Source organism: Schistocerca americana, chromosome 1 (genome assembly GCF_021461395.2).
Source record: "Schistocerca americana isolate TAMUIC-IGC-003095 chromosome 1, iqSchAmer2.1, whole genome shotgun sequence".
Classification (NCBI taxonomy): Eukaryota; Metazoa; Arthropoda; class Insecta; order Orthoptera; family Acrididae; genus Schistocerca; species Schistocerca americana.
This window is the reverse complement of record NC_060119.1, coordinates 795,711,980-795,733,635: the sequence shown is the minus strand read 5'-3', so window position 1 is coordinate 795,733,635 and position 21,656 is coordinate 795,711,980. Positions and strand designations below refer to the sequence as shown.

At 41.2% G+C, this 21,656-nt stretch overlaps 1 protein-coding gene across 1 annotated transcript in view; it reads left to right on the top strand.

The window, feature by feature from the left end:
• LOC124612553 (pre-mRNA-splicing factor RBM22-like) overlaps positions 1-21,656 on the top strand; it is a 48,482-nt gene that overhangs the window by 11,799 nt on the left and 15,027 nt on the right. Inside the window, 5 exon segments of the mRNA XM_047140831.1 lie at positions 4,497-4,550; positions 17,395-17,448; positions 17,450-17,659; positions 18,503-18,732; positions 18,997-19,140. Of these exon segments, the coding sequence (XP_046996787.1) occupies positions 4,497-4,550; positions 17,395-17,448; positions 17,450-17,659; positions 18,503-18,732; positions 18,997-19,140 (692 nt within the window).

Sequence of the window (21,656 nt, the reverse complement as noted above, 5' to 3'; positions counted from 1 at the left end):
CTTTCTGCGTTGCCCTCCTGGAATCCTGGTTCCCGGCAATGCGGTTCCCTGCCCTCCACAGCTATAAGGGATATTACAGGAACCATAGCGACTGTAATCGAGTGTCAGGTGGAGTTTGCTTTTATGTCCTAAACTCAGTCTGTAGTGAACCTGTGCCCCTTCAAACACCCTCTTGAAGCTGTGGCTGTCAGAATGATGAAGACACAGGAAATAACTGTCTGCAATGTGTATCATCCTCCAGATGGTGTAGTATCCCTGAATGTATTAACTGCACTGATTGATCAACTCCCTAACCCTTTTAATGCCCATAACCCCTTGTGGGGTTACTGTTTCAGTTCGACCTCTGCCTCTTAAATCCTGGGGCCACCACACAGTTCAGTGTGGCTTGAGGTAGTTACTCGGCCATTGATTTATCAATTTGCAGCCCAGGACTTCTCCCATCTATCCATTGGAGAGCAAGTGACGGCCTTTGTGGTAGTGACTACTTCCCCATCTTCGTGTGACTGCTCTGGCGGGAAGCCCATGGATGCCTGCCCAGATGGGCTTTAAACGAGGTGGACTGGGAAACTTTCACCTCTGCTGTCACTGTTGAATCTCTCCCACGTGAGAACATCAATGTGATGGTTGAGCAGCTAACTACAACTATCGTTTCTGCGGCAGAAAACACGATCCCTTGCTCTTTAGGGTGTCCCCGGCGAAAGGCAGTCCTTTGGTGGTCGCCAGAAGTCACTAAAGCAATTAAGGAGCATCGTCGAGCTCTACAGCGGCATAAGCGGCACCCTTCCCTGGAGCATCTCATAGCTTTTAAACAGCTCCGGGCTCGCACTTGCCAACTTATGAAACGACGGAAGCAGGAGTGTTGGGAGAGATATGTCTCGACCATTGGGTGTCATACATCACCTTCCCAAGTCTGGGCAAAGATCAAACACGTTTTCAGGTACGAGACCCCAACAGGTGTTCCCAGTGTTAACATAAATTGCGTGTTATCTACCGACGCAAACATGATTGCTGAGCACTTTGCTGAGCGCTATGCTCGAGCTTCTGCGTCGGAGAATTACCCCCCAGCCTTTCGCACTCTCAAACGGCTGCTGGAAGGGAAAATCCTCTCATTTACTACACACCAGAGTGAATCCCATAATGCCCCATTTACAGAGTGGGAGCTCCTCAGTGGCCGTGCCCATTGCCCCGACACAGCTCCTGGACCAAATCGCATGCACAGTCAGATGGTCAAACATCTCTCATCTGACTACAAGTGACATCTCCTCATCATCTTCAACCGGCTCTGGTGTGATGGCGTCTTTCCATCAGAATAACGGGACAGCACCATCGTTCCGGTACTCAAACCCGGTAAAAGCCCACTTGATGTGGATGGCTTTCACCCCATCAGCCTCACCAACTTTCTTTGTAAGCTGCTGGAACATATAGTGTGTCGGTGTATGGGTTGGGTCCTGGAGTCACGTGGCCTACTGGCTCCATGTCAGGGCGGCCTCCGCCAGAGTTGCTATACCACGAATAACCTTGTGTCCCTAGAGTCTGCCATCCAAACAGCCTTTTGCAGATGCCAACACCTGATTTACAAAAAGCTTATGACACGACCTGGCGATGTCGTATCCTTCCCAAATTGTACGAGTGGGGTCTCAGAGGCCTACTCCCGATTTTCATCCAGAATTTTCTGTGTCTGTGTACTCTCTGTGTCCAAGTTGGCACCTCCAATAGTTCCACCCATATCTAGGAGAATGGGGTCCCACAGGTCTCTATATTGAGTGTCTCTCTATTTTTAGTGGCCATTAATGGTGTAGCAGCAGCTGTAGGGCCATCCATCTCACCTTCTCTGTATGCAAACGACTTCTGCATTTTGTACTGCTCCACCAGTACTGGTGTTGCTAAACAGAGTCTACAGGGAGACATCCACAAGGTGCAGTCATGGGTTCTAGCCCACGGTTTCCAATTTTCAGCCACAAAGTCGTGTGTTATGCACTTCTGTCAGCATTGTACCATTCATCCAGAACCAGAACTTTACCTTAATAACAATCTACTCAGTGTAGAGGAGACATATCGATTTTTAGGACTGGTTTCTGATGCCCTATTGACTTGGCTTTCTCACCTTCATCATCTTAAGCAGAAGTGCTGGCAGCTCCTCAGTACCCTCCGCTGCCTGAGCAACACCAACTGGGATGCAGATCGCTGTATGCTGCTGCAGCTCCACAAAGCCCTTGTTCAATCCCGTCTTGACTACAGGAGTCTTGTTTATGGTTCAGCGGTGCCCGCAGCATTGCGTTTACTCGACCCAGTGCACCACTGTGGCGTTCACATAGCAACAGGAGCTTTTTAGGACGAGTCCGGTGACCAGTGTCCTTGTGGAAGCTGGAGTGCCTCCATTGCAGGTTAGGTGTGCGCAACTGCTGGCCAGTTACGTAGCACACGTTCGTAGTTCTCCTGCGCATCCGAATCATCGTCTCCTTTTCCCACCCACGGCAGTTCATCTCCCGCATTGGTGGCCCAGGTCGGAGCTTCCAATTGCAGTTTGTGTCCGATCCGTTCCTTCAGAACTGGAACCCTTGGTTTTACCACCTATACTTGAGGTCCATTCACACCTCCATGGTGTACACCTAGGCCACAGTTTCGCCTGGACCTTTCACATGGCCCTAAGGACTCAGTTAACCTTGCGGCTCTCTGCTGCCACTTTCTCTCAATTCTTGACAAGTACCGAGGCCATGAAGTGGTTTACACTGACGGCTCGATGGCTGACACTCATGTCGTTTTCATGTATGTCCATAGAGGACATATTGAACAGCATTCCTTGCTTGATGGCTGCAGTGTTTTCACTGCCGAGCTGGTGGCTATATTTCATGCTCTTGAGCACATCCGTTCATGCCCTGGGGAGGCGTTTCTTCTGTGTTCTGATTTCTTGAGCAGCCTACAAGCTCTCGACTAGTGCTACCCTTGTCATCCTTTGATAGCGACCATCCAGGAGTCCATCTATGCCCTGGAACAGTCCGGTCGATCAGTGGTGTTTGTCTGGACCCCAGGTCATGCTGGAATCTCGGGCAACAAACTTGCCAATAGACTGGCCAAACAGGCTACGCAGAAACCGTTTCTGGAGATGGGCACCTCTGAACCTGACCTGCGTTCTGACTTATGCCACGGGGTTATTCGGCTTTATGAGGCGGAATGGCATAACAGTACGCACAACAAACTGCGTGTCATTAAGGAGACTACGAATGTGTTGAAGTCTTCCATGCGGGCCTCTCACAGGGAATCAGTTGTCCTCTGCTGGCTCCGCATAGGCCATGCTTGGGTGACCCACGGTAACCTCCGGCGCCGTGAAGACCCGCCTCAGTGTCAGTGTGGCGCCCGATTGACAGTGGCCCATATTCTGGTGCACTGTCCCACTTTGGCTGCCCAGCAATGAAATCTTGCGTTACCGGACTCGTTGCCACTCATTTTATCTGACTACGCCTCATTGCCCGATTTAGTTTTGTTTTATTCGTGAGGGTAGTTTTTATCCTGACAACGCCTCATTGGCTGATTTAGTTTTGTTTTATTCATGAGGGTAGTTTTTATCATTTGACCTAAATTTTAATACATGTCCTTTGTCCCTCTGTGTCCTCCACCCTAGTGCTTTTGGGATAGAGGTTTTAATGTGTTGCAGCGTGTTGCTTCTCCTTTTTATTCTCGTGGTCAGCCAGCCACTGTAATCTGCTTTCTTGAGTTACTGTCTTCTGTTTCTAACATATCTTTGTTTTCTTGTCCTCTTTTGTTCCTTTTAATGTTCATTGGCTTTCCTTAGTTCTTGTGGATTTTCCATTTTGTGTTACGTCTCGTCTGTTTTATTCTCACACTTGTGACATTGTTTTATTAGGAACAAGGGACCGATGACTCATAGTTTGGTCCCTTTAGCCACCTCGCTCAGTATATGTGTTTGAAAGAAAACCACATTTACTTTGTCTGCAAAAGTATAATTGATATATTAACTAGAACATAATACTTTAACAATAATACGGAAAGGATAATCAACGCACAGATGAGGCATTGAGTCGCAGGAATGTACAAAGAAAAGACTGCTCAAATATTAAAGCTTTCTGACAAAGTCCTTCTTCTGCAGTAGAAAACACATACACTTTCACACAAGCACAGTGCTCCCTCTCCCCCCCCCCCTCTCCCCCCCCCCCTCTCCCCCCCTCCCTCTCCCCCCCTCCCTCTCTCACCCCCCCACCCTCCCTCTCCCTCTCTCACCCCCCCCCCTACCCACCCACCCACCCACCCACCCTCCCTCCCTCCCTCCCTCCCTCTCTCTCTCTCTCTCTCTCTCTCTCTCTCTCTCTCTCTCTCTCTCTCTCTTTCACGCAAGTGGCCAGTGTCTAATTTTGTATGTACTTCTACACACTTGCACTTGTTGTCACATTAAGTATTAATCAGATAGTTCTGTTGTAAATGAATTTCTGTAATCAGTGAGCTGTTGACATTATTTTTGATGCAGTTTTTGTGGTTTGCAGGACTTCCCTATCCTGTGCCAGACATGTTTGGGTGATAATCCATACATTAGAATGGTAAGTATACAGTGTCATTGACTTGCTGCATTAATCTCTCTACGTGCACTTTTATTGTAACCATTTTGTATTGATTGTAGTCTTCCTGTTCTTCTGTTTTAACATTGCTATTGTTTGTTAAAAATTCACCATCATTAGTATGGCCAAAGCTGTTATTGATGACCTTTTTTTTGCTCTCATTTTTTCTTTCTTCCTCTTTTATTTCAGTTTGTCGCCCTAGCAGCAATTACTTCTGCGATTACAAATAAGTTTCAGATATTTTAATTCTGTCAATGCTGACAGCATGCTGTGAATACTGTGCGTAGAGATCTTAAATACGATTATGCCAGGCTAGAAGTTCTCAGTTTCTCATTAAAACAGTCAAAAGGAAACATGCCTCTCTCTCTCAACTGACTTCTGAATAAATTTATCAAATGAACTTGATGTTATCATGCAGAAAATCTCCATTCACTTGTAGGCCCATTTACGATTCAAACAAAAACATACTTCAATTATAAGTTATACATACATAAATAAAAACTGAGATTTCTTGATATCAGTTTTAATTGATGTGAAAAGAAAAGACCATTTTCAAAAGCAGTGTTGGATCACTGTGATAGAATGCACAAAAGTATAAGTAATAAATAGTAAGTCACATGTGCAGCAAAAATACTGATATGACGACATCCACTTATATTAATTTTTTATTATTCATACTCTACCATGTTATATTACACGCAGTCAGAGTTTTATTATTCATACTCTACCATGTTATATTACACGCAGTCAGATATGGTGCACCCAGAAAAGTAAAATTTATTGTACAGTTTACTTGAGATATACACTGCACTGCAGTTCATCTTTACCATTTCAAGGTATTTTGCATTGACCAAATTGTCATCTGTTGTGACCGTCAAATGAAGCATCAAGATCTGCTTCATGGGACAGAATTGACTGAAAAAAATTCCTGTACCACCTCTAGACACAGTCACTGGCAAAGCAGGTTGTTTTCTCTATATACAGGGTGATCATGGAGCCTCAGCAAAAATAGTATCCACTTTTCAATAGTCACAATGTGGAATATGTGAGTGAATAGGAACTGAGTATTGCCCTGGTTAAAAATAGGCCTAAAACTCTGCCACAAGAAATGTATTTTTGTTTATTTCATTTACATGTCTAGTTCCCTAGAACTCATTTGCGGAATCAATCTTCATGGTCATGGAATAAGTCAGTACACGAAATAACACCAGAAAAGTTTATAATAAATAAAATAAAATCTTATGCACACAAGAAGTTGCTGGGAATATATTAGCATAATTATCAATATTACACAAAAATTTGCTTAAATTTTTTCCAGGATCTCCCCCACAAAATAGAAGATGAGAGCTACAAGGAAATTCTTCAATTTAGATATGAAAATGCTAGGATTACTGCTAAGATATTTTATATTCTTGTGGTAGCACATTGAAAATGGATTCAGCAGAGTACTGTACGTCTTCCTGTACAAGAGGCAAAGACAACATGTGAACCCAAATGCAGACTGAATTTCTGCCTAATAATAACGGAGTGAAAGCTGCCAGTTCTTGGGAATAAGCTCATATTGTGGACAAAAAATGACATTAGAGAAAGTATTTAATGCTAGATCAGTGTGTGAACTCCCAGACTTCTGAACCTGAGTTGACATGAGGTTCATAAATTTACAACACATATTGCTCAAACTGCTGATTTCTGGGCCAAAAATACCCTTTGAGTGGAAAGAGCTACCCAAGAATATAATGCCATATGTCAAAAGCAAATGAAAATAAGCGAAGTAGACTAATTTTCATGTTGGACTATCACTTATTGCAGATACTGTACTAATGGCAAATATAGCAGCATTCAGATTTTGAACCAAGTCCTGAACATGGGGTTTCCACGACAGCATTCCACCTATCTGAATATATAGGAATGTAGATTGTTCACACTTGTTAATAACATGCCCCGTCTGTGTAATCAAAATGTCAGTTTTAGCTGAATCCTGTGTTAGAAACTATAAAAAAACAGAGTCTTACTGTGATTTAGCTTTGATTTATTTCCTTTAATTCATGAAGTGTACTATTTGATACATTACCTATTTTGCACTAATATCTCTCACTACCAAGTTAGTGTCATCAAACAGAAATATTTTAGGATCACCTGACATATTAGAAGACAGTAGTATATTTTGTGATCAACACAACCAAACACTGTAGATAAATCAAAGATGGGTAATGTTCACAGCCTTCAGTTTAGCCCATTCAGAGGGGGAGTTGTAAAACCACTTCCAAAACCAAACTGTGCATTTGACAGAATGAAATGAAAGAGGAAGCCGCCTTGTAGAATTTTGCACAGAGCATAACTTAACCATAGCTAACACGTATTTCACGAATCATGGAAGAAGGTTGTATACATGGAAGAACCCTGGAGACACTAGAAGATTTCAGATAGATTATATAATGGTAAGACAGAGATTTAGGAACCAGGTTTTAAATTGTAAGACAATTCCAGGGCCAGATGTGGACTCTGGCTATGAACTGTTGATTAAAACTGAAGAAACTGCAAAAAGGTGGAAGTTTAAGGAGATGGGACCTGGGTAAACTGAAAGAACCAGAGGTTCTCAGTAGGGGTAAGATAGATAAGACATACAGGAAAATGAAAGAGGCATTTGGAGAAAAGAGAAGCAATTGCATGAATATCAAGAGCTCAGATGGAAACCCAGTTCTAAGCAAAGAAGGGAAAGCAGAAAGGTGGAAGGAGTATATAGAGGGTCTATACAAGTGCAATGTACTTGAGGACAATATTATGGAAATAGAAGAGGATGTAGCTGAAGATGAAATGGGAGATATGATATGCGTGAAGAGTTTGACAGAGCACTGAAAGACCTAAGTCGAAACAAGGGACCGGGAGTAGACAACATTCCATTAGAACTACTGACAGCCTTGGGAGAGCCAGCCCTGCAAAACTCTACCATCTGGTGAGCAATATGTATGAGACAGGCGAAATACCCTCAGACTTCAAGAAGAATATAATTTCCAATCCCAAAGAAAGCAGGTGTTGACAGATGTGAAAATTACCGAACTGTCAGTTTATTAAGTCACGACCGCAAAATACTAACGCGAATTCTTTACAGACGAATGGAAAAACTGGTAGAAGCCGACCTCGGAGAATATCAGTTTGGGTTCCGTAGAAATGTTGGAACATGTGAGGCAATACTGACCCTACGACTTACCTTAGAAGATAGATTAAGGAAAGGCAAATCTACATTTCTAGCATTTGTAGACTTGGAGAAAGCTTTTGACAATGTTGACTGGAATACCCGCTTTCAAATTCTGAATGTGGCAGTGGTCAAATACAGGAAGAAAAAGGCCATTTACAATTTTTACAGAAACCAGATGGCAGTTACAAGAGTCAAGGGACATGAAAGGGAAGCAGTGGTTGGGAAGGGAGTGAGACAGGGTTGTAGCCTCTCCCCAATGTTATTCAATCTGTATATTGAGCAAGCAGTAAAGGAAACAAAAGAAAAATTTGGAGTAGGTATTAAAATCGGTGGAGAAGAAATAAAAACTTTGAGGTTCGCCGATGGCATTGTAACTCTGTCAGAGACAGCAAAGGACTTGGAATGGACAGTGTCTTGGAAGGAGGATATAAGATGAACATCAACGAAAGCAAAACGAGGATAATGGACTGTAGTTGCATTAACTCGGATGGTGCTGAGAGAATTGGATTAGGTAATGAGACACTTAAAGCAGTAGATAAGTTTTGCTTTTTGGGGAGCAAAATAACTGATGATGGTCGAAGTAGAGAGGATATAAAATGTCGACTGGCAATGGCAAGGAAAGTGTTTCTGAAGAAGAGAAATTTGTTAACATCAAGCATAGATTTAAGTGTCAAAAGTCGTTTCTGAAAGTATTTGTATGGATTGTAGCCACGTATGGAAGTGAAACATGGACGATAAATATTTTGGACAAGAAGAAATAGAAGCTTTTGAAATGTGGTGCTACAGAAGAACATTGAAGATTATGTGGGTAGATCACATAACTAATGAGGTGGCATTGACTGGAATTGGGGAGAAGAAAAATTTGTGGCAGAGCTTGACTAGAAGAGGGAATCAGCTGGTAGGACATGTTCTGAGGCATCAAGGGATCACCAATTTAGTATTGGAGGGTAAAAATTGTAGAGGGAGACCAAGAGATGAATACACTAAGCAGATTCAGAAGCATGTAGGTTGCAGTAGGTACTGGGAGATGAAGCAGCTTGCACAGGATAGAGTAGCATGGAGAGCTGCATCAAACCAGTCTCTGGACTGAAGACAACAACAACATTTGATAGCAAATTGTGTGGACTTAAATGATCAATTACCCATATGTATAGAACTTTTTCATAACTTTTGCAAACACTGATGGGATAGTATTAGGTCTGAAATGGTCTATTTTGTGCCTTTCTCCTTTTATATAAAGCAGTTTCACTATGGGAAACTATAATCATTCGGGGAACTGACCATTCCTAAAACAAAAATTACTGATGTGGCTGAGTGCAGGGCTAACATAAATGGCACAGTGTTTTAGTATCCTGCTGGCTACACCATCATATCTGTGAAACTTGTTAGAAGATCATGAAACTGTATTTCAGCTAGCAGACTTAGAAAGCCAGTTTCTAAGATGGGTATATGATTCCCTGTGGAAACTCAGTTTTTATTTGATTCACCTATCCAGAAAGTGATGATTGATAAATACTTTATGTATGTCTGACTTATTAGTAACAAAAACAGCTTTACTACATATTGGATTTATGTCTTTGACATTGTACTACCAGCTAGACAGTTCCTTCGTGACTGACCGTATTGCTTTAAATTTATCCAGAGAATGAGCTATTCTGTTTGCATACCACATGCTTATTGCCTCCATAATGACTTTTTTAAGCACATTACATGAACCTCTGTAATGGGCTATTGCAACTCAGTTGTGATTATTTCTAATGTTTTGATATAATTCCTATGTTGTCTACATTATACTTTTATCACATTAGTCAGTCACCCAGGTTGCTTATTAGTTCTAGTACCCGGTTTTAAATGTACTAATAGAGGGAAAGTATCAAATTTATCATCTGTGTCGCAGGCACTGTAAATATCTTGCCATTCTTGTTCTTTAATGAGGTTTAAGAAAGTCTGTTGCTACTGGATTAACATTTCTAAGTAGTTTGTGTGTGAATGTGAGTGCTCATGGGTGTGAGTTCACACGCCCCAAATTCCTTTTAATGTTAAAATTTTTGCATAATGGTCTGAAAGGCCATAAAATTTTTTACTAATGGAATGCTGCTTTAGTAATGAAAATGGAACAAAAATGTTGTCAGTAGTTGTGGTCCTGTTCACGCGCGCTCTAGTTGGGATGATAGGAATTCAGGAAGTCTCCCAACATTCTTTTCCATGTACAATCTGTCTTCTTGTCTTGTCTTTTGCTCCATTCTCTTCTATACGTATAGAAGTTTAAGTCCCCTGCCGCATTCTGTGTGTATTTTCAGGCTAATCTCGGGAACTGCTGTAGTGATTTTGATAGGTGCTCTGTTTTACCAGCAAAGTTTGTGTATATAATTTATAAATATTTCATGCAAATGGGCTGAACTATAATGAATTAAAGTCCCCTGCCATTGTGAAAACCATGACATTGCATCTGATGATGAAGTTCAGAACTCCTTGAATTCAGCCATACGTATTATAAATTAAAAGTTCCGTGCTGCATTTTTCTCTCTGTGAAGACTGATCTGAAGAAATACTGTACGGATTTTGATACGATGTTCACTAATAGATTGATTCGGATATTGTCACTCGTAGTTCGCTTCTCTGTGAGGGTTTCTCACACTGTGTTCATTGTTTCAATAGCGTGGCTCGTATTTGTTTTTGTGCTGCTGCTATCACCATCTATTTGCAGGCGAGTGCGAGTCATTTCTGTCAAGTTGCTCATATTTGGTTTCATTATCCTAATGTCTCTCGCAGCATGGCCTGTTGCTACATGATCAAGAGTATTGGCTTGACCTTCACTGCTCCCTCGCTCCAAGACACCATTGTCATGATTGTGTAAACTATTGTCATTTGCTTTTCTGGGGTTCATGCATTTTGTGCCGCCCATGCACCGTCATGGAAGAAGTCAATGTTGTCCAGTATGGACATGAAGTGCTGTCTAATTGGAAGACTTACTAGAGTCCGTGAGCAACACGAAATTACTATGAGATACTTTCAGTAAGTAATGCAAAACTTTTTTTTCTCATCCAGTTTTTGTTGAAAAAATTTGGAATTTGTTGTGGGACATCATTGAATATTCCCACTTCAGTTCGTATAGTTTAATGAAATTCTGATAGGCGGCAGCGCTATACATAGCCTTCAAAATAGCATCTACAACAGAGGTGCGTTCCAAGCAGAGTTGTCATTGAGGGTTATATGTGGAAAACCAGAGCATCACAGATATTCGCAGGTGCTTCAGAATGCCTGGAGTGAACAAAAGCATGATGAGTCATTGGCTGAGGCATCTGCCGTCATCCCAACAAGGTTCCGTCATCCCAACAAGGTTATGCCAGCTGGCTGCACACAGCTATAACTTCTGCAGTGTTGGAATATGTGGACAGCATGTTTATCAACACAAAAATGCAAACCAATTTCTCTATAATAATGCAAGGCCTCACACAAATCTGCACATCCAAGAGGAGCTCACGAAACTTTATTATACTGTTACAATGTGGTGATTCTTCTAGGAAGCCTAGAATTCTCAGGGAATTATATGTTACCTGGAAAAGTCAGGGAAATCTCGAGAATTTTATAAAATCTCAGGGAATTCTGCATTTTTAACGTAGCATTGAAATTGAATTTTATTGAGTTCAGTAACGCACAAATTTTAATATCTCCAAGTGTGTCAGTTATATGAATGTTGTGGTATGCTGCCTCCCCCCACCCCCTCCACTGCTCACCATTAATTTATCACGAGCTTCATGACACAATCTTCCTCTGCACACCTAAAATTCTCAGAGAATTTTTTTCCAAGTTTTAATAGCCACTGTTTGTTTTTTCTGTATCACTGTACAGCTCAGACCTGGCACCTTCAGACTTCCATATGTTTGGCCCAATGGAAAATGTACTCCATGGGAAGCAGTATGTGGATGATGGGGAGGTTATTGATGCTGCAAGTTGTTGGCTCTGATGTGTTCCAGTAGAGTGGTGAAATATGGGCCTTCCCAGAAAGGTCGCATATTGATGTCACATTGAACTGAGATTGTGTTGAAAAGACAAGGTTTTGTAGCCAAAAGAGTGGGGGGATAACATGGTGTATTGGAATCCTGAATGCAACCAATGTGCTTCAGAAAAGTGTTGCATTACTTATTGAGCATCCCTTGAATTAACAGGCTATGTACATATCTTCCCTTTTCGATTTAGTGGAAAATCCAGCATGGAATAATAACAGTATTATGGAAAGGAAAGATTGCTGCTCTCCATGTAGTTGAGATGTTGAGGAGTCACAGACAGGAACAACAGAGACTGCTAAACATGTGAGCTTTCAGCCAAAAGACCTTCTTCTAAAGTACACACAAATTTATGCAAGCATAAAACACACACACACACACACACACACACACACACACACACACACACCTGTGTGTTTGTGTGACCAGTGTCTCTGGCCACTGAGATTGGACTGTGAGCAACTGCGCATCACAGGAGAAGTAATCTTGGTGGTAGTGGTAAGGAGGAGGCTAGTGCAGGGAGTGGGAGATAGCAGGGTAGGGGTGAGGATGGTAAAATGCTGCTTGAGGGAGCAAACAGGTACGTGGTCACAGGGTAGGGCAGCTAGGTTCAGTCAGGAGATTAGAAAATGAAATGGGGGGGGGGGGGGGGGGGGGGGGAAGACTGTGGGTACTTTGGTGTAATAGAAGTCTGTGTAGTGCTGGAGTGGGTACAGGGAACGGAATTTCCTCCTCATACAAATTATCACATTCTTTTTGCATATGGAGGGGCATTGATCCTTTGATATCCGCACTCTGGTGGAATTAACCGTAGGAATGCATCTCACAGCTCTCTGCTGATGGCTCTAAAGTCATGAATAGGATGGCACTCGGGAACGACATTCGTTGCTGAGAACATCTAGTGTTTTTTCAGCAGAGCTGATGGCCACAAACAGAGCCCTACATTTTAATGACCAAGCCTCGTGTGGTTTTGTTTTAACGTGTAGTGACTCACTGAGTAGTCTCCAGGCCACTGATCATTGTTACTCTCGTCAACCTGGTGATATCTGCTGTTCATGACCTTCTGTCTTACCTTACACATACAGTCTGCTTGGTTATCTCTTTCTGGGCTCCAGGTTTTGTGGATACACAACGGAATGAACTCCCCAACCGTTTTGCACACCACGTTCACTTTGACGATACCAAGTGTGACTTCGTGGGTGCAAATAAGACTCAGAGTTGGAACAACATATGGTGGGCTACGCCCCCCCCCCCCCCCCCCCTCCTAATAAACTCTTACTATCAAGGAGACTATTGCTGCATGGCTCTCCTACCTCCTGTTCCTTCCATAATGAATCTACCATCCTGTGCTGCCTCCTCATCAGTCATACCAGACAAACCTGTAGTTTTATTTTATGTACCAAGCAACACACACATTTTGGTTGCAAGACTTTGCGTACAGTAGCTTGTATTCAGGTCAAATGCCCCTTCTTTGTGGCCCTCTGTGCTAAGCATTGTCATCTGAATACTTTGCCTCTAGCACCTACCTCCAGCACCTGGAGGAACATTCCTGACACCACATCCATAAGGTGTCCAACCTCCTGACATCCTACTCCCGCCTCTGGGCACCACTATCCAACCCCTATGCTACCTGAGTCTTCCTCCTTGTCCATTCCTCTTAGCATCTACGCCCTGCCTAACTGACCTTTTCAACTTGGCACATCACTCCACAACTCCCTACCAATTCTCTATCAAATCCAAAGTGGAAACATCCCTGTAACACTGTCGTTAACCTTTCCACCAAAACCTCAGCTCCACAGAAGTTTCAGTCCTATCCAAAGGCTCCACATTTAGCCCTACACCAGGTTTTCAACAAGTTCTGGAATCGGGGAATATCATGGAATTTGAAATGTATCGGGGAAATGTGAAAAAAAGCTGGAAAATCTCATTTTTGTCTGAATAGATGAAATTGTTTATTTACTGAGATGTCATGCATCATCACCGGCTGAGCGCAGTTAACTATGAGTGGTGCTTCCCTACTCCCTCAATCTTACTGCTTCTTCCCCTTCGACCACTCCCCTCAGCTTGCAGTCTTCTTGCCACTAGCCTAGTAGCTGCTGACAAGAGGCGGGAGGCAGGAGTGGTTTGTTTGGATCTGATTATCAGAGACTGTTGATGCAGCAGCCAGAGATGGCTGTCATGTGTGCATGAGTTGTGTCTGAATGATAGTGTGAATGTGTGTGTTCCCTCATTTTCTGACAAAGGCTATGGCCAAAAATTTGGTTGTGAGAGTGTGATTGGCATTTCTATGCGCCTCTCTGCACCTCAGCAATCGTCCTTACAGTGAGGTGCTCCCTATCCTCATTAGTAATGATTCTCATAGTATTCACCCAAGTTATCTGGTGCATGGATTGTTCACCACAGTCTCATTTTGTTAGCATGGTGCCTGTGACACATGAATAGCTGGCTGCACGAGTAGACTTCCATGACGGGCCAGACGTACAGGCCATCTCTGTGGGTACCTCTAATGGATCGGGCCTGCTGATCTGAAGCTCATCATTTCCCATTCATGTACAGGCCCTACCCATCAGGTCTAGTCTCACCGATCTACCTTCAGGCCAGGTATGTTCGTGTCTGGCTTAATGTAGTGGATTTTTGAAGTTCATCCAGGGATCCAGGACTCCGGTGCTCCTTGGCAGGTCAGAGGCCACAGGCAATGGATATCAGGAATTGTGACTGTCTCACCACAAGTACATTGTACAGGTGCCATTTTACAGACATTTTATTTATTTTAGTACATTTTTTCACTTCGGAAGTAGTTTGTATATTAGAAAGTATGGATGATAAGAAGAAGAATTTGTGACAAGTCACTGGCAATTTGTAGTCTATATACTCATGTAGTTCTTGAAAGAAAAACCACACAGTACCTGTAAAGTAATAGACATAACACAGTGTGTAATAACTGACAACAATGAACATAGTAGAACCAATATTTTGTTGACAGTCACTTACAGTGTTGGTTTACACAACTTTTCCCCACCTTACACACTTCTTTCAAGAGGCCTACTTTTTTCTGAGGTTATTTCTGAAATCAGTGAAGGTATTTTAAATCCATCTTGCAACTCCAACAAAATGCTCTTTTTGTCACCAAATGTGTTTCGTTTTATTGAAATAAAATAACACCACTTATCTTAATGAAACACCCACATACCATTTAGCTTGCTTTCTCTGTCTAAAAACAGTTCATTATGAAAGATGTGGATCGTAGTACTTAAGATTTTTGCTCACACGTTTAGAAATACAGAAGTCCTTTTTTATGCGTGAGTGCGTGCGTGTCTTTACTTACTGTTGAGACCTCAAAATTTTTCAGGGAAAAATGCTAAAACTTTACTGGAAATTAGGAAATTTCACATGAGAAAACTTGTGACAACCATGTGCATCCAAATTTAACCATGCTGGATTTGTCAAAGACCTATTATCCTTCTCCCGATCCCTGCCACAAAAGCACTTCTTTCTCACCAATCTCTCCAACCAAAATCAGTATTCTCGGTTATAAGATTTTCCTCTACTTTCAGGGCAGTTTGGGGTGGTTGGGCCTTTGGGACAGGGTGGGGTGGTAGGGATTGGGGTGTCACGCGCAGCAAGGGTCTTGAGGATCCTCGACTCTACCTCCTTTTCCAATGCCTCTTTCATCCCTGTTTTACTCTGTTTTAATTGCGTTTGGACACAGTCTTTCTGCCACACCCTGTTTTCAATTTTAGGGATTGTGCTCTGTTGAATAGTGGTTCTTGCTCTTTTAATACTTTGAGGCTAATTGATCAGGGAATGAGACAGCTGTGGATGGGACAGCTCTTGTCGTATGCAGAGCCCAGAGGCCACCCACCAGGTGCCTTGCCTATTTCTCTCATCTTGTTTTCATGATTGGCTGTCCAACTAATGTCCAGTACATTTTTAGTCTTCACACTTTTACTGTTCTGAATCTCCTGACTAAAAGGCATTCTTTGCTCTGTAATAGTGTTTGCCCTAAATCTGGTTGGTGGGGGTCAGACGCAGGTGGGGTTTCTCTCGTATAGAGGAATGCTAGAATATCCCTCATCCTCTCTGACTTAGTACTAGCCCAGTCCACATAATTATCTGTAAATTATTTCACAGCTGTGACATCAGTATTGCCTTCAGTGTCTTGATTTTAACCACTTCTATACACTTTCATCATAAGAACACGTTCGTGGCAGACGTCACTAATTCCATATGCACTACCAATCTACTGAGGTACTAATGACCTCACTATTTAGTTCCTTAACCACCAACCATCCAACCAGTTAATTGACTTTCCAACCAGGAGTGGGTGACAGCTGTTATAAGGCAGTAGTGTTTGTGGTTAATGCATTTAATATGAATATAAATTTTATGGAAGTATCTGAGATGTGGGGATCAGTGCTTGGGAACATATCTTGTTGAGTTGTTGGAGACCATAAGGAATAGTTGTTGGAAGAGATGCTGTGGCAATGAAAAGGGGAGCTGTGAAGAATAATTACCATACATACGGTTCATGAAATGCTTTGAATAAATTTGTGTTTTATTTTCCAAAGAACATCACTTATTTCTCAGTTGATGATTCTGTCTCCTGTTTCACATAGAAAGTTAAGAATGAGAGTGAAGGACGCACAAAGGAACTTATATTTCAACAGATAAATTATGTGAATTAATTCAAATATTTAACACAACTTTTTTCATCCATCCCTTATGCAGAAAGTAAACATTACATATGTTGAATCTCCCAGCATGTTAAAAAATACTTATTGTTGGGCATTTGCTGGCTGGTATCACTAAAATCTTAAAATACGAGTATTTCAGCAACATCTGTTCTCATCATCTTCTGCAGTTGAAATTCGCATCTAAAGTTGAAAAGTATGTATTATGTCAAAATATTGAAAAGTTTTAGTAACATCTTTTCATCAGTATGATATTTTATTATTTCTGTTGAGCAACTTGTTTTTTACCCATTTCTTAGGTTTTGAAGTCCTTCATACAACTATATTTCTACTGAGCTGCGCCTGGATATGGGAGTAGGAAGATCCAGATACACATCTGGCTTTCTAGAATTAGTGTTTCTGTGATTTCGTAGTTCGCTCAAAACAGATGCTATGATGGTTCCTTTAAGGGGACTTGGTCAGAGTCCTTATCCAGTTAGAGCATGTGCTCAATCTTTCTCTAATGACCTCTCTGTCGACAGGATGGTAAACGTTATTGTTCCTTTCTTTTGCGTCCCTGACTCACTTTATTTTGTGATTAAGACACATTAGTGTTTATACTGATAACCCCTGTTTGCATAGTTCTTCCATTTCCATGTTAGATTACAGGTCTCGTCAGTGACTGGCCAGGTGAGGTGCTTCTTGAATGAGGTGTAGGGAAGGGTATACTACTCCATACATAACCGGGTTGGATAAAGCACTGTGGTGTTTGAATCTATATTCCAGATGATGTCTGCTTTACTTACTCATTGCTGTGTATTGGCTTGCTTTAATTTTTTGCTGAAGTGTTGTTTGTCCGGATCACTTGAGACATCAGAAGTCGGAAGTAATTAATTTATCTGTCTATAATGTACCCTGAAATCTTACACAAATTGAAATTCAACATATTTCAGACAAAGGAACGATATGGCAAAGAATGCAAGATATGTTCACGCCCATTTACAGTTTTTTCGCTGGTGCCCTGGAGCACGCATGCGTTTTAAAAAAACTGAGGTGTGCCAGACATGCAGTCGGCTGAAGAACGTCTGCCAAACGTGCCTACTTGATCTAGAATATGGACTACCAATTCAAGTTCGGGATGCAGCCCTGCGTATTAAGGATGACCTCCCTCGATCAGATGTCAATAAAGAATATTATATTCAAAATATGGATAAGGAGGTAATGTATGCGTGTTCAGCTTTATATTTTGAGAAGAAACTCTATGATAATTTTTAAGGCCTGTTTCTTAAATTCCTATTCTTCACAACACAAGCTACAGTTCGCTTGATATACCTTGCAGCATTCTATACTTTGAATTTTTACACCAAAAAAGAACCTTCCAAAATTGGTATAATTGCTGTTTACAGTGCATTACAGTGTATTGCAGATACTGTCATTCTTTCACTTTTCCTCCATGTTCTTAACTGCTGCTGTGTTTTTATGAAACTGCTTTCATTCCAACAGTATCTCATTGGCTTATTGATGATCCAGATCTAAACAAATGTGTTGTATCAATGGTCATCACAAACACACTGACGTGCTGAATTGTGCAGTCTTTGTTAGTATATCTGGTATAAACAGTAATAAAAATTAAGTTGAATCTGTACACACTGCATGTGTGCCAGTTTCTTTGAGCTCAGAGCTACCTAGATATTTGATTCTCTTAAATATGTTTGATAGTACTGATTCTTTTCGACAGCATTTTTGCTGTAACATTTCATAAGCTAGTAAGGATACAAAGGATTCAAAGCCACAAACCACTCATTGTAAATTGACTGGGTGTTCTGTATGATTCTTCGCATGTCATTTTGTTGCAGAAATGTTGTCAGACACATGCGCACGACTATTTCATTTTTGTTTTGTAAAACCGACATCAACTGTTGTTCTCAAGAAACATTGTAGTATTTTATACTAGAGTAGAAAAATAGTAAATAGCTACCTTTTATTTAGCACCCCTTTTAAAATTAGCTGTAATCGCTTTCATTACTGTGAATTGCTTATAATTTTATTACCGCTCTGCAGTTAGGAAAGATTGATGCAACAACTCCAGCTGGTGCTGTGGGAAAGTCACAAGCAGCCAGTGATCTGCTTATGAAATTGGCTCGAACAAGCCCTTACTATAAGCGGAATAGGCCACATATATGCTCGTTCTGGGTGAAAGGAGAATGCAAGCGTGGTGAGGAGTGTCCATATCGTCATGAGAAACCTACTGACCCTGATGATCCACTTGCTGATCAGAATATTAAGGACAGGTAATTTTGCATTCTTTGAAGTCAGATTAGGGTATTATGCAAATCAATGATTGCTGTTTATATAAAACCTTTCCATGATAAGTTTTCAACACAAAAATTATGCATTTGAGACACATTGTACGATTGTTTTCATGAAGAAGGCTTTAAAAGTTGACGAGCTCATGTACTGATGTCTAAGTGAGTTGAAACTAGATTAAATCATTTTTAAAAATTGAATGTAGCCAAAGACAATTGCAGAAATAATTATTCTTGAATTTTGAACAGGTACTATGGAATTAATGACCCAGTTGCAGAAAAACTTATGCGTAGAGCCTCCGCAATGCCTAAGCTAGAACCACCAGAAGATAAGACTATTACAACTTTGTACATTGGCAACCTGGGAGATAAGCTCACAGAGAAAGAATTGTGGTGAGTCTTAATTTATAAATGCCTCATCAAATTGACATTGACTGTATTGGTTTACACTTATTTCTGTTTTTCTTCTATTTTACTGTGACATACAAGCTGTAAATTAAAAAAAAATCCATAGCCCACAATCCATAAGGATGGGACGGACTACAGTATAAAATATACCTTAGAAAGAAAGAAAGAAAGAAAGGACAGACAGGGGGGGGGGGGGGGGGGGGCTACCAAGGAACTGTATTTGTTGTGTACATGTGGAGGGTAGTTGGCCACTATCAGCAAACAGTTAGAACATGGGTTGGCTTTGGTTTACAGACTTTAGTGTGCTGTTTTGGACTATGACAATGATGGGGCACCTGGGGTAACATCTGTACCATCTCACATAACTCAGTTATTCCTTTGTATCCCTATCTTTGACTGTGTGGGTTTGATCACACTCAAGGATGAATGGCAGATAGTGGCAAGGTTGCAGATATCTAGACAGAAGCTGCCAGTTGTTCCTTTACACCCATACATCAACAGCAAATTTGAGGAGTTTCCAGCATTAATTACTTGTTGCAACTTGTCCAATATTTCAGTGGTCTGTTGACTGGCACAAGAGGAGGGATTTCTGTTTATTAGGAACTCCAAAGATAAGTGCATGATGGAATCTTTTGGGAAATTGTCAGGTCAGAAAGGGTAGTAGAACTGGTGCAGACTCAAGAGTGTTTGCTTGGATTAGTACTATTGAAGATGTGAGAGTGGCTCTGCAACCAGCTGTTGATAATGACAGATAGGAAGGGTTCACCAATTTCAATCAAAGTATTAGAAAGTTAGCACAAAAACAAAGAGAGCTGTAAAGTTAATTCAAAGGAAGTTAAATCCTTGCAGATTAAAGTTGCGCTAGAAGCATTCACTGAATTTACACATGCAGTCTTAAGTGCCAGGTTGTTGTAAAACTACTGTATTTACCCGAATATAATACTACCCCCTGGAATATAAGATAACCCTTATCCCCTTATTTTAAGAGACTGTTTGAGAAATTTTTATTTTTAACATAGTGTGACTAACCAGAATAATAAACTGTGTTATTGACATACAGTGTATCCCCAAACTTGTACTATTTATTGTTTGTCTACATTTTGGTAATGAAAGGAGAAATCAAATAAACAAAAATAAATGGTTTACCTTAATTTTTATTTTCGATTCCTTCTGTGCTTACTGTCTTTGTGGTATCAATATTTTTCATCATCATCTTCGTCACTATCTTAATTCGTAAGTTTACTTTGAATTTCTTTCTTTCTAGCACTTCTCCCATAGTATGTCATCTTCTGAGCCATCCATAACATTGTACGTGTAGCACTTTCTGAATCCTTTCATAATTGATTCACTTGCAATTTTATCCCAGGCAGTGATGATGCACTGTTCCAGCACGGATACTGAGGGTTTCTTTAACCTTCCCTTTAGGAATGAAGGCATATTCTCTTTGAAGAAGCCACTCTCTGTAAAGCTGTCCCAAGTGAAACTGAATTGTCTATTCGCAACATCCATTAACTGAAGTTGTGAGGTCATGCCACCAGTCATTATTACCAGATCTGTATTGTTCTTTGGTGTCAGATCCTAAACTGCCTGTGTGAGGTATCCCCTGAAGGAATCCAACACCAACATTTTGCCTCTGTTAAGCAAAGAGCCTGATATTCTGTTCCAAACAACCTTCAACCAATCTAGCATCAAAAAATGTAGATAAAGGTGTTTTTAAATAACTATAATCTAGCATCAGGTCATACATCATCCATCACTTTTCTTTGCATCTAAGATAAGCCCTGCAGGAATATTTTCTTTCATTACTATTTTCCCACAAAGACTCTCACATGCAGGGTGCTTCCTTCCATCTGTTAGTGGACAAGCATTACTGTTGTTCTGGCCTTTACATTGCCAGAAGTCCTTATAGAAGTACTTATTATGTCCTTCACATTGACTAACATTTGACGGCGTATCAAAATATACTGGTCTCTTATTGGTGTTGCTTTGTGACCCAGCAAATAGTCATGCCATTTCCTAAGACTGATTATATGACCCTAATATACATGATTATATGACACTGATGTGGAAATAGCTTTTCATCGTATGCCATGGGAAGTTGCTGAGCTAGCGCAGTTCTGCGTTTTAATGCAACCCACACTCTTCTTCATCCTCCCACACCATTCAGTCCTTGCTTTAAATTCTGCGACAGATGCAATTGAAAAAATCTTCCTTCCATTCATATAATTTCTCGAGTAATCAGGATGCCTTAATTGTGTTTCTCTTGCATGTACTGAGCACCCTGCTGCTTGAAATTATGACACCTTCCCAGCTATGGCCCCCTGAAAGTATGGTGTGTAGAAATAGCATTCTTCAATTTTTTCTTTATCTGATGCCACCTGTGAGCGTTCCCTTCTGTGGCACCAATTTGATTTCCCGCTGCACAGTTATTTCTGACCTCTGCTTCATGAATCACCATAAACTCAGAATTATATTTTATTGTCTACATGAATCAGTTGGGA